The following is a 14,137-nucleotide window of genomic DNA, read 5'->3' on the forward strand; positions in this document are numbered from 1 at the left end:
ACTGATTCCATGATCCTGTTTATTGTGCAGTTGCACAAGCAGCTTCACTAGCATGAAGGTGAGAGATGCTGCAGGAGGGGAGATTGAGATGACAGAGGAGGGAACAATTGTTGCTTTTAATGGGGCTGCTAGACTAAAGCATTTGTCAGTTCACTTTTATTATAAGGAAAAACAGTATGTGTAATTTTATGAAATTATGACCTTCTAGTCATTTCAGTAAAGAAGGCTATTGTGACTTTACAGCAGAGCATTTTGCCATTTCAGTGCTCTGACCAGCATGTAGCATTCTTTTAACAAATACACACTTTGTGTTTAACTGGCTTTTTTTCTCCTGTTTTAAAAAGAAGTTTCACAGCATATTCTGACAGATCAGCAGCTGCACACCCTTCCACTTACCTCTGTGAAAAAATTCATTGTATTGTAAAGTGTTTAAAATTGTGGTTTGTAATGTAACAATGTGGCCTATGGTAATTTAAAAGGTGTTGTGTATCAGGCTATTATGCAGTGCTGCACAGCAGGTGGGAACATGGGATTTAATATAATATGGTTATCGGTAGTGAACGTGCTTTCATTATGTGATTGATCACATCTTGAGAGTCAATGACTGTTTTCAATTTCCTTTCATAAATTATTGAAAACAGATCAAAGATAGGAGAAAGTGTTACAGATTTTACAGCAGAGGTTTATGAATGTCTTCAGCAACCACCTCCATTTCTGTGTGCATGTCCAAACTTCTGACAGTGACACCTCTCCATACTCCTTTTTGAATTAATTTACTGGGTTTATAAAACTATTTCTGATGTCATGACCCTGCTTGAGTTTTGCCACACTTCTGAAACTGCTATTTTCCAGCCAGGAGAACTACTAGAAGTGTTTTGAAATAGACTGTGCACTTAAGATGAAAAAGAAGAAGGGGAAAATAATAATAATAATAATAATAATAATCCAGGAAGCCTTGGTTTCATTTTTCATCATTTCCCGTCTTCTTCCTCTGTCCTCCTACCTCATTGAATCTGCTGTTAATCACTTGTTAATAAATGATTTTAATTATCTACAATAGACAGGTGTTAATACTCTTTCATACATTCTTAAACACCTTTTTATTAGTTCAAGTTGATTCATTATCCAAAATATACCATTTTCTTTATGAAGCATTGTTTATTTGTATTCCAATAAAAATGAGAAAATGAGTAAAAGAAAGGAGGATTTGCTTTCATGGACACAAACCCATCTATTGGTACATCGTTCTGGATAAATCTGGTGGAGTGGAGGTATTGGCAGTCATGAGAGAGAAGGAAAGTTTTTTTCTCACACTTCATGTTTTCGTAGCTGATGGAGTGTGAACTGGGGAAGGAGAACTGCCTTTTAAATGTCTCAAGACATCTAATTCCACATGAAAGTTCATCAATATGTTTACATTTATGTCCAAACACTGAGAAAGAATAGAGTAGAAAAAAAGGATGTTACTCAGAATTTAGTGAGCATCTGTAAAGTTTGATTCCATGAAATGGAGATTTCCAAAGGTTTCTGCATGTGGGGGATTAGAAATGCAATCTGGTTGCTAAGTATTAGTTGCAACTACATTTTGCTTTTCTTTCTCCCCCCTCTTCTTGTTTCTGCAGTAGCCTTGGAACAGAAGATACTGAAGACTGATTATCTCACATTGTCATTGTAATTGCTGATTACCAGTGGCTTTTTTTTTTTTATCAAGGGCCATTTGTGAACTATATATATTTGTTTCTTTGTGGTATGCTTTTATCATGTTTGGTAAGCTACAGATTGACTATGAAATATAAGATTTGGTGGCGATGCAGTGGAAGGTGTGTACTTGTGCTTTTACTTGTGTTTTGCAACATCCTAAGCAGCTCCTGAGGCTGGCTTTTGTGGTCATGTTTGTCTCCTGCTTCCATATTCTTGTCCTTGCTTTTATGCCAGCTTCCATACTTGAGATTGCTCACTGAGTGGTCGTTTCATACACTAGGACACTGAGCCAGTGGGGAAAAAAGTGAATGTTTTTTTTGTCAAGTTAACACACTGAAGTGGTTTGGTGTGTGGTGTGGCAAGCTCAAGACTGCTGCACAGTGGAGCAGAGGGCAAGAACATGCATGGGATGAAGAGAAAGAGCCAGCAGTTAAATCCGCTTAGCTACTGTGGACCTTTAGCCACCCTGAAGTGCATGGGAAGGGAAGCAGGTATGCTTTTCCTGCTTGTTGAGGCAAGGAGTCATTCATTGGTCAGATATATGTGTGCGGTGAGGGGGCTGCCATGTATCCCAGAAAGGAAAGCACTGGGGTTTTGGTAAAGAGAAACGGGAAGGCTCTCATGAAAAAAAGAGATAAAAAATCTGTGGGGCAGGAACATCGCTATGGTTCTGGAGTACAGGGGTTTCATTGCCGATGTCAGTATGTTCATTGCCGATGTCAGATGTTCCCACCTCCTGCAGCTTGTTCCTGTTGCAGTATGTTGGTTGTGCCGAGTCCTTTTATGACTTACTTGCTATATTATTAGCACAATAAAGCCTAAGAGTAATTCTCTTAGAGGGTGGGAAAGAGCAAACAGAGATGGGAATAGGGGAGCTTTGTTAAGCTTGTACTGCCCTGGAAGATCACCTGTCTTCGGAACTGCAGCCTCGGATGCAGGACGATTGGTAAAACCAGAGCTGGCTGTGGTGCAGGGTGCATCGTGTTCTTGTTACGTGCTGTCTTGAGGCAGAGGTAGATAGCAGCATGCTCAGCTTGGAGGTGGTCGTATCTTCTGGGGAGCCCATGGGAGCATGGTGGCTACTGCAGTCCGGCTGGACTAGAAAGCAGTGCAAACCTCTTTCAAGTGCTGGTGGCAAGGGTTTTTTTGTTCGTTTGTTTGTTTTTGTTTTTGTTTTTTTGGCAGGGAGAGAGGGGGCTGCATGGGCAGGCTCTGTGGGAAGAGACCAGGGGCTGCTCCATGCCAGACACAGCCAGTTGCAGGTGGCTCCACAATGGACCAAAGCTGAGCCTATTGGCCACATACCTGGCATTTCTGTGAAAATATATCTAAGGAAATGTAGGAGGGAGAGAAAGGGGGAGGGAACAAAAAAAGGGAGTATGAAAATCAGAGGAGGGGAGAAGCGAATGGCAGAGTGGATCCCTGGCAGAGTGGATACTCCCTGTGGCCTGTGGAGGGCCTGCGCAGGAGCAGATACCCACTGTAGCCCTTGCAGGACCCATGTGGGAATAGATAGATATTCCTGAAGGAACTGCAGCTCCTGGAGGATACATGCTGGAGCAGACTTTTTTTTTTCCTGGAGGACTGCAGCCTGTGGAGAACCCATGTGGAAGCAGCAGGAAGGTGTGAGGAGGAAGAAGTGGCAGAGGGAAACTGCTGTGGACTGACCATAGCCCCCCATGCCCCTGTGCTACTTGGAGTAGAGGAATCTGGAGTGAAAAAGTAAAGATGAGCCTGCAAAAGTGGGAGCAGAGGTGTTGTTCCAATGTTTGCCTTTGTTTCCCACTACCTGAATCAATAATTACAAATTTATTTTATTTGGCAATAAATTAAGTTAATTTTGTCACATCAAGGTGTGTTTTTTTTTTGCCAGCAACAGTAATTGGTAAGCAACCTCCTCATCTTTGTTTCAGCCCATGAGCTCTCTTGTTTCTCTTCCTCTTTTCTCCCTGCATCCTGCTGAGCAGCAGAACAAGGAACAAGAGCATGGGTGGGAGTTCAGTTTCTAGCCAAGGCTAACCCACCACAAGATCAAAACCAACGTATTTGTAGAGTGAAGGTACTAGTGTCTGTATTGTATACGCCTCAGAGGGGTTACTTTGAACTATGACTAGTCTGACCTTGTGGCCTGAATGCTGTTCGTGACTGGAGCACATCAGGCACATTTCTGAAGCACATCATTCTGTTCAGTTGGATCTAGTTGAAGTAAACATCAGCTTCTCTGGGATGCATACCAAAAGATGGTAGGTGGAAATGACTGGGAGATGTTCTTCAAAAGTATGTTCCTGACCCAAAATAAAACTTGGGAATGGTTACCACCTGTCGTGTTGCTATCTGCAGTTTACAGCCATGGTGATATTTGAAATCTTTGAATTACAACATAATGATGTTAATTAGATGATTAATCCAGGAATCATTTCTCTGCTGCAAAGAAATATAGATAGATAGATTTCCTTTTAATATTTAGTACTGACATATCTATATAAATTATGTGATCACCTTCTCTCTGCAAAATACATGGAAGTGTTTTAAGCAAACAGTTTACTACTAATGTAGATACTTCTTTTCAAATACAGTCATACTCAAGCTGTGGATGGAGAACTAATATTTTGAAGGATTGAACTGGGAAAATCAGAATGCTGTATGTCTAAAAATGACTTTTTATGTCTTCTGTCTTGCTGAGAAAGATTGTGATTATACCGTCGAAGATGTTATAATAGTGCTATAATTCAGGCTGCTAGGGAGCATCTAGCTCTTCCATGCTGTAGGATAGCATGAGCATACCTTCAAAATACGTTCAATGTGTTTGAGACGATGTTTTGAAAACTTGGGTATCAGATTTGAAAGGAAAATAGGTGTTTGCCAGAATTGTCAGGGATGCATAGGATAATAGTTAACTCCCATACAAGTTTTAAGTGATGCTCATGTTTCATATTTCTATCAAAGACTGATATTTATTTCTTAATGTTATTTAGACCAGCTATCTTTTTAGAGCTTCCTGCAATTCCATTTTCAGTGTTGTAACCTTGTCCAAGCACAAGACTGTGTTTTCTCTGTGTTGTTTATCACTGGGAATTCCCTTTTCCATCTTAGAACTCTTCTATTTGTTATAGAAGTCTGAACTTCCATGGCATTTTAACAGTGTCAGTGACTCTTTTTAAACAGTTCAAGATCTTATCTTGCCTTAGAGCATGTTCTTTTGGCTAAATTTTGCTTATTATCAAAGGATGATGTTCAAAATGTAAGTTACATAATCTTTAGTAAACGGTACGTGCCACCTCTTGCTCCTTAAAACTGACTTATTCCATTGGCAGATTCTTGGAGTGTCCTGAATCTCTTCAGGGTGTTAAGAGGAAGGCATGTTTTGACTTAGGATGAGCAGGACCTTTATCACCACAAGATATGGCAAAATATTTAGTAGAGGTTTAGGAAACTTAACAGAAGATAGAAAATAGTTTATATGATGTTATATTCAGAATACTAAGTTACAGATAATATGATGGCTCACAAAATAATAATGGGATTTTTCTTAGGGCATCTTCAGTCCCATGCTTGCAGCCAAGAGTTTGCTTGGCTTTAGGTTCTATTCAGAACTATTCTATTCAGCAGTATCTGCAGGTGGTTAGGATTTTAATTACCCCTTGAGGAGTGTGTGGAGCTGAAATTTAACTCAGTCTGGGTAACGCATTTGAGAAAGGACTGAGTAGATGGTGATGATGTTTTTTAAGTGAAAATGATTAAATATATGCCATCTCTGCCATTTCTTCTCCTTTCCCTTGCCTTCTTACTGGTCTTAAGCATAACACCTTTTGACATTTGGGTCAGAGTCCAAATGGACCTCAGAGTCCATCGTCGTTTTTGACTTGTGACTTGTTTGAATCAATGTGGTATGTATCTGTCTGTCTCTACACCAAGTTTTCTTCTTCCCTAATAGGTCCTCTGTTAAACAAGTTCCTACTGTTTTTAAAATAGGACTTTGTTCTGCTCTTAGCCCCAAGCCACCTAAGTCTTACTAAAGCCTTGTTCTGTGACTTCTATACATTCGCTTTGCTGTTCAGAAATTGTATTTTCCACATTATTCTTCTCCTTCCTCAGTCAGTGAGCAGTTCTTTTGCTTGTGCAATATTACACAAAGGAATGAGCTAAATTGCAGCACATGATATTTTCTTTCTCCCAGTTCTCCTTTCCTGCAGAATATATATAGATATCACAAGAAATGAATAAAGCAAGCAGCCAAAATAAACTATTTTGAACACAATTTTTACCCATAAAGAAAGCAGAACTTTCTGTAGTTTCCTGTTGGATTTTCACTTCCCATATTTTAGAAAAAAAAAAAAAAGAAAGGTATCAGATAACCATGGCAAGGTGTGGTAGTATTAACATCCTTAGATCGTAAGAAACATAATAAGTGCTGTATTTTCTGGAGATCGTAGTTATTACAGAATCATTTAGTTTTCCATTCTGTTAAACCATCTATCAGTATACTTATCTGTGATCCCATTTAGGAAGGACTGTATGCGTACTTTGGTGAATGACAAGGAGAATCTTACTGCCTAGAAGAGTGGGGTGGTAATCATTTGGTGTTGAATCCATACCTAAGCACAATGGAAGGGAATGTTACCATATGGTAACTACCGTAGTAGATCCTCTGTATGAACACAGTGGTATGTGGGTATCTTTAAATAATAAAAGATATACTGTTGTTTTCTTATGTGATAGGATTTTACCTCTGTATTAAGGACAAATTTGACATGAATTTTGTTACTTGAATTTCGTCTGCATCACCAAAATAATTATTTGCTTCTTTTCACTGCTCTGTTTGCACTACCTAAGATGTTGTTTCACCATCGCATTGTGGTTTTGAAGGGATTACTCTACTCATTTTGATTTTAGGTTAGGTTTGCAAGGATGAGGGAGGAAGCACATAATGTAAGTGTAATATGAAAGTTATAGGAAGTAAATTTGCACTTCGTAAATCTGAACATTTTTATTGGATTAAAGCTCAGACATTTTACAAATTCTTTTGAATTTATAAATGACCAAAAATTGTAAGTCTAGCATTAATCTCAATAACCTGTTAAATGCCTCACATGAAAGAATGTTCATCTGACTTGTAGTAATTTTGAATGTTATTAATTCATGTTAGAAATGTAATATGACAAATAAGAAAATAGCACATTTATTTTTTTTCACTGTGTAGCAAAAGAATATGGTAAGCATTCTCAAATCAAGAAGCAGTATTTATATTTTCCCATAAATACGTATGTAGATGGTTCCTGAGCAATGAAAAATTGTACAAAAAGAGAATAGAAAAGTGAAATATCTGTTTCAGACTACAGACTGGTATTTTCCTTTCATCCTAATTATCAAGGCTTCACTCAAGATTTTGCTAATTTTCTAGAATACTGATGGTAACTTAAAAGAAGAGTTTTAAGGAAGATTAAATGATACAAATAGCAAATATTTTCAATAAAGAGGAAAGCAAATGAGTTCTGTGTGGTTTGTCGTGTGTTTTTTGTTTGTTTGTTTGCCGTTCTTTAATAAAAAGGATTGGTCTGTGCTCAGAAGAAGTGTTGATTGATCAAAAACAGTCTGTCAAGCTTTGAGAGATGTCAGCAGTTTCTGCTCTTTGTTTATTCACAACTGTTTGTCTTTCTCTTTCTCTAGAACAGAGATGCAAGCTAGTGTATGTTGGTTTAAATTTATGTCAGTGTCATTTCATATATTGTGATTTAAAAAAAAAATTAAACTGTGGGAAATTCAAACATAAGAAAGAATCTTCTTTATTGTAAGGATGATCAGACTCCAGTACAGGTTGTCTGTACAGGTTGTGAAGTCTCCGTTCTTGGAGAAGTTCAAAACCCAACAGGACATTGTCCTGGGCAACCTGCTTTAGGTGACCTTGTGTAGAGCAGAGGAATTGGCCTAGGGACCTACATGTTTTAACAGCTTACTGTAGTGCAGTGAAATTACCCATCCTTTGTATTTGGAGATAGTTTTGCAGTGATACTGAATATTTAGGCTGAAAATTTGGTGTAGTCTGGAGTTCAGTCCTGTTGGCAGCCATTCACCAATGGTGTTTCCCAGGGCTCAGTACTGGGGCCACTTCTGTTTAACATTTTTATCCGTGATCTAGATGAGGGAATTGAGTGTACCCTCTGCAAGTTTGCATACAATACTAGATTAGGCAGAGGCAGAACTGTTGATCTCCTGTAGGATAGGAAGGCTTTGCAGAGGCATCTGGATAGGCTGGATCAATGGGTCAAGTCCAATCACATTCAACAAGGCTAAGTACCAGGTGACACACTTGGGTCATAACAACCCCATGTGGCGATAAGGCTTGGAGAAGAGTGACTGGAAAGTTTGGGGGCAGAAAAGGACCTGGGGGTGCTGGTCAACAACCAGCTGAACATGAGCCAGCAGTGTGCCCAGGTGGCCAAGAAGGCCAATGGCATCCTGGCCGACATCAGAGATAGCATGGCCAGGAGGACAAGGGAAGGGATTGACCCTCTGTATTCAGCACAGATGAGACCATGCCTCAAATAGTGTGTTAAATTTTGGACCCCTCACTACAAAAAAGATACTTAGTTTCTTGAGCATGTGCAGAGAAGAGCAAGGAAGCTGGTGAAGGGACTAGACAAGACATATGAGGAGAGGCTGAGGGAGCTGGGGTTACTTAGTCTGGAGTAGAAGAGGCTGAGAGACCTCATCACTCTCTACAAGTACCTGAAAGGAGATTGCAGTGAGGAGCCTGTTGGTCTATTTTCTCAGTTGATAAGGAATAGGATGCAAGGAAATGATCTCAAGGTGCATTAAGGGAGGTTTAGATTGACCGTTAGGTAGAATTTCTTCACAGAGACGGTGGCCATGCATTAGAATGGCCTGTGTAAGGAAGTGGTAGAGTCCCCATCCCTGGAGGTATTTAAGAGACATGTGGACGTGGCACTAAGGGACGTGTTTTAATGGTGGGGCTTGGTAGGACAGATTGATAGTTGGAATTGATGATCCTAAAGGTCTTTTCCAACCTAGATGATTTGTGATTTTCTCTCTCTCTCTCTCTCTCAATCTGTATTACAGTTAGTTCTTCAGATTATGACCTAGAAAATCTTTTATTATTTGGTCAAATCAGGGGAGCCTATTAGGTTTTGTGTCTCTACATTTTGAGATCTACATGAGTTGTTTAACTTAATTTAATGCGTAAGTTCTGAAGGAGAATAATTAAATATTATCTCATAAGTGTTATTTATAAAGATTAAAGAATATATTAGAAGTTTCAGAGGCTTACATCTTTCCAAACATTGTATTTTAGTTATCAACAACTTGAATATACAGTTAATATACTATTTTTTGTCTTCTGCAGATCTGAAGAGGGAAGCCAGTATTTGTCACATGCTGAAGCATCCTCATATTGTTGAACTGTTGGAGACATACAGCTCAGATGGAATGCTTTATATGGTTTTCGAGTTGTAAGTTTCTCTCTTTGATTTTGCTTTCTTAGTTGTCATTTGCTAAATAAAGTCCTTAAAAGTATGTCTGCTTCCACATGCTTGTTTTGTAGTTCAGAAGCTTGGAGTGCTGTGAAAATATTTATTTCTGGCATGTATAGGTTCTCACAAACAAAAAAAAGCTGTCACACTGACCAAGGGGCTAGTTTCAGTTTGTTTATTAGTGGCCTTTTACGGTCAGATATGCTGTTCATTGTTGGCTGCCACATGCCCAATACGGTTCACAGAAACAGGAGTTTAAAATCTCTGCTGATAGTCATCGTCGTTGGGTGGTTAGTTGATGGTGTTCTTTTGCAGATGTGAACTTTTGTTCATTTTTTTCCAGACTACTGTTTCTTCAGCTCTGCTTTTCCTTTAGTAGATACTCCAAAAAGCTTTATTTATTTATAATTTTTTTTTTTTAAGTATTCTTGTAAATCAGTATACCTGTTCACTTCATATGAAAAGGGGAATTTTGGTGAAAGATGCTTTAGAGGCTTGAACAAAAGTCTACTTACCATTTGCATATGGAAAGATGAACAAAACGTGACTTTTCAGCAGTGTCGAGCTATTCTTCATGGACAGTGAGAAACAAAAAAGGTCAGGGGGCAGCCCACAAAGCACCAAATTCCTCCTTTGAGGCAAAATTGTTATATTTACATGTACATTAAAAACGATTTTCACACATCAGTTTCATTGTTGAGGTAGAGAGGAAGTTAGGTGGTAACAGCAAAAAAGTGATATAAAGCTGAAAGTAGTTGTTTGAATTCTTCTGTTTTGTTTTTTTTTTTTTGGGAAGCTTATATGACTGTGTGAAGTAATTGTTTTTTGCTTTCCTTTCTGTAACTTTTGTTTCAGTACTGACTTTGTTTTATTTTCTAAATAACAAAACATGGACCAAGGGACTATAATTATCCTATTACAAAATAATGCACACCGTGGGGAGGCAGACAATGAACAAGATTTTGAAATTAAAAAAAGATTTTGCATTTATTTTTACCCTGCCAGGAGCTCAGAAACATGAGACAAAAGATAATTATTTTTTAATGACAAGCCTATTACCATTTATGTTTCTATACACAAAAAATAAGTCTGAACAATGAGGATTACTACACAAATACTGTACCTGACTTCAGGCCACATGAAGGAAGGAAATACAAGGCTAAAGTATTTGAAGCATAATAATTCTTTACCATCTCATATGTCCTTGTACACTACTAGGCATCAATCTTTTGTAACAAACATTGATAGAAAATGAGATAGTAGGAACACCTGTTCTCAAAATGTAGGAGGGAATGGAAGAGTTGTGGACACAATGTGTTATGCTGGAGGGGATGCTTGATAAAGTGATTTAACAGAAGACTATGCTTGCAGTGAAGTAAGAGTGCATTGTCCAAGTTTGACAGGGTTAGTGGTAGTGTGTAATTATGACCATAATAAGAAACTCAGTAATGAAAATTCAGGACCAGCACGTGAACTACACGCAATAACCGAACCTAAAACTTTGTGCCATCAGTTGCACGTAAAAGTGACGTAAGGTCCACTGCGGTTTCATAAGCTGTGAGCTACATGGAGAAGCTGCTAAAATGACCCCGAACATCTTGCCAAATCTGTAGTTACAAAAAGGAACAAGTTAAATAAGCAAACACATTGTGTATCTGATAACAGCAAGAGATTGTATTGCTTAGGGAGAAAAATACAGTCTGTGCCCAATTTTGAAAACTTTTGTTAAACACTTTTTTTAAAAGTCATAGTTCACAGAAGCACTGTAGAACATGAACAGTGGCAATGAAGTTTAACACCAAAAAAAATCATGTTTTTAGCATCATTTATACACAAATTCAGGTACTCCTTTACCTAATAAAAGTATGAAGTCAGCTGAAGTACATTAAACATTTTGTAGCATCAAAAGACGTGAAAGCAATCATTTAAGTTTGTGCCATGCATAGAACAAAACATTATGCCAAACTCAAGCTATCTAAAATTTTCATTTATGAATTGGGGAAAAATATGCAATTTCTTTTCTTTCATATTTGTACTAATAGTATGCTATTCTAGACAGTGCTGTCCTGTCACATAACGTTTGCTTTGTAGTTCGTGCACATGGTGTAAACACTGTTTTTATATAGAATGCTGTTTTGTATTTGGTACATAAATTGCTTTGGCTTTTATATTTTATTGCTTATTATGTTTTTCTAATGACCATTGATCTTTACCAATGAGAATACTTTGCAAAAGGTCAGCTACCTTCAGTATTTCTAAAACAAAGCAAATATTCTACTTGAAATGTCTGAAAACCACGTTCAGGACTTAAGAGTACATTGCGTGTAGCTTATCCACAGTATAATCAAAGTATGTGGACTGAGCACTTACCTTTCATACTGAAGATCTCAGATATGTGAGTGATACTCAGTACTTTCAGATAATTAATATCTGGTCATTTGCAGAATATCCCCTCACCACTATTCATAAGTGTTCCTGCTTTTTGTAGTGTATTCTAAGAAAGATTTGGCTCTTGGGACATCAATCTAGTTTAGCTTTACCAGTTAGGCTGTGTAGACAGTTAAATATGTACAACTATGCATTTTCATCTAACTAACACATGGAAAAATGCCCGAATTTTAAAATCTCAAATTTGTAAAAGTAATTTAAAATGGTTACAGTTACTTGGGTTTATGATAAGTATATGCAAATTAGCATTTAAATTATAGTTGAAATTATAGTTAAATTATAGTCATGCCATTTTGTTGAAGTGTTAAGACAAAAAGAAGAGGAAGAAAGGAATGCTGTCTATTCTGCTTTGTTACAATACTGTGAAATAGCACAGCTTCTTATCTTGTGGAGTGAAAACTCTTTTTCATTATTTCACTTCTTCATTATGTTAGGATTCCAGTTATAGTTTTATTTTTAAATGCAGTCTGAGCTGGAGTCCTTCATCTTTTATATGGCTTTACCATACCTCTTTTCTTTTTCATACTTTCATACTACATGATCTAGGATAAAAAAGCAGTGCTTGAATGTTAACTTTTAAAAGCAAAATCAGAATAGTTCTATATTTTTCACACCAAAACAGGTTTCTGTGTTTACCAAAGGAAACTAAAGTTTCATGTGCTTCTAGATTAAAAGTTCAGGCCAGACATTCAAAATATCCAATGAATTGAAATATTTTCAAATGCATTTTGAAAGCTTACAGTATACTTATCTAAGTTATTAAACTAGAGTTTCTTTCTGCCCTAACTCTAGTTGTTTAAAAATTAAAATTTAAATCTGAGGCATCTCTGTATGTGCAGGTTTTCCCTGTGGACTGAAAGGGAGCCCAAAGTGACCAACTGTAATTTTAAATACCTTAAGGCAACCAAATTCCGACAAGTATTAAATATTCTGAGCATCAAATTTTGTGACCTAAAGACGTATTGACAAATGTGAGTTTTATGATATAAAGACATCATAAAACTCACATTTTCATTGAGTTTGTACTGGAGGGTTTTTTTGTCAATTAGCAATTTGTTATATATATTCTTTACATTGTAGACTGGTTTCTTGTGGACACAACGTTTAGGCAGTTACCTGGTCTCAGTATGCTGTTTCTCTTTTCATATCTGATGGCCTTTGAAGTAGTGACAGATTACAGTCAAAGTGATAGGAGAATTTAGATAGCTTACGGTTGAGGAAAGCTATATCAGATTTTCATCTTACCTTGCTTGATATTTTTTCTCGTTCATTTGATGGACAAGAGTTAATAGAAAACCAGAGTTCATTAGTTTTGATGCTGAAAGAATAATCTTTGAGGGTTCCCCTGGTGACAAGGCAAGACTTGAAAATCAGAGGATTTTTATCTTGGGTGGAATTTTGGCTCTTTCTAATAAATACCAAAATTTGTCAGAGAAACTGAAAATTCAGTGCATTTCGAAACATTGATGCATTGAAATTTCTGCATTTATTATAACTTTAATTATCACAGTCTATTGATTTTTAAGTTGCCGTATTTTAATAAAAACTTCAGAAGACTCACTTTTAAGCAAAATTAATTCATAGAAGCCAATGTAAAATGTTAAATCATATAACTTTATTTTCAAGAATTTACATAAACCTGAAATAATTCACACAGTGTTGCTGTAAAGTATTTTTGTATGGCCTCCTGATACTGGCTGACATGGAGATTTTCACATTAGATTGGAGTCTGGGTTAAATTAGACTTCAGGTCTAATTTACCAACACCAAAATCAGTGTATTTTTTTTAAGGATTCATATGTTCTTTCTTTATTGCTCCTTAGTAATCAGGTTGGACCACTGCTATGAAAACGTTAGTGTCAAAGAATACCTATTTAAAATTACTTACTCTTCCTAAGCTCATCATCCATACTATGATATATGAATTGAGTATTACTCAGTGAGTTATTTGTTATTTGTCAGTCTAACTGGAATGAGTTTATGAAGAGCACTGAAATGCATCACTTAGCTGCCTGCAGAGTTGAAAAAAAAAATAAAATACTGAAAAGCCTTCAAAACAGTTGCTGGGAAGGTAACTCAGGAATATCACTTCTTTATCTGGAACATGCTAAACCCTGGATGCATGGGCAATTTATGAGAAATAAATTTCTATACTTTTTTTTACTGTATTTTAAAAGTTGATTTCTGGAAGTTGAGTTGTAGTAAGTGAAGATGACAGGAAGGAAAAAATGCCATTGTGCACAGACCCTTAACATGCATGGTGCAAAACTAAGTAAACACTGAGTAGGAGCAATACACCATCTTTTTTCTTTCTTTTTTTCTAGGTAATAATGTAATTACCTTAAGCAGTACTTCTTTGACTTTCTTAATGAAATAACGTTAAGTTGTAGGCTACATCTTATTGGTCATCTGCCAATTCAAAGCTGTAATACTCCAGTACTAAAAGACAGAACTCAGCTGGAGTATACAGTCTGGAGTAAACTTGCTGGGCAGATTGCAAC

The 14,137-nt window shown here is 37.1% G+C and overlaps 1 protein-coding gene across 6 annotated transcripts in view; it reads left to right on the forward strand.

Moving 5' to 3' along the window:
- Nucleotides 1–14,137, forward strand: part of CASK (calcium/calmodulin dependent serine protein kinase) — a 220,388-nt gene that overhangs the window by 82,714 nt on the left and 123,537 nt on the right. For all 6 annotated transcript variants that reach the window (XM_080575458.1, XM_080575460.1, XM_080575461.1 and 3 more), the window contains exon 3: nucleotides 9,062–9,167. In XM_080575458.1, the coding sequence (XP_080431584.1) occupies nucleotides 9,062–9,167 (106 nt within the window). The remainder of the gene's footprint in view (nucleotides 1–9,061; nucleotides 9,168–14,137) is intronic.

The sequence above is a fragment of the Anser brachyrhynchus genome, assembly GCF_964034855.1.
Source record: "Anser brachyrhynchus genome assembly, chromosome: 1".
Lineage (NCBI taxonomy): Eukaryota > Metazoa > Chordata > Aves > Anseriformes > Anatidae > Anser > Anser brachyrhynchus.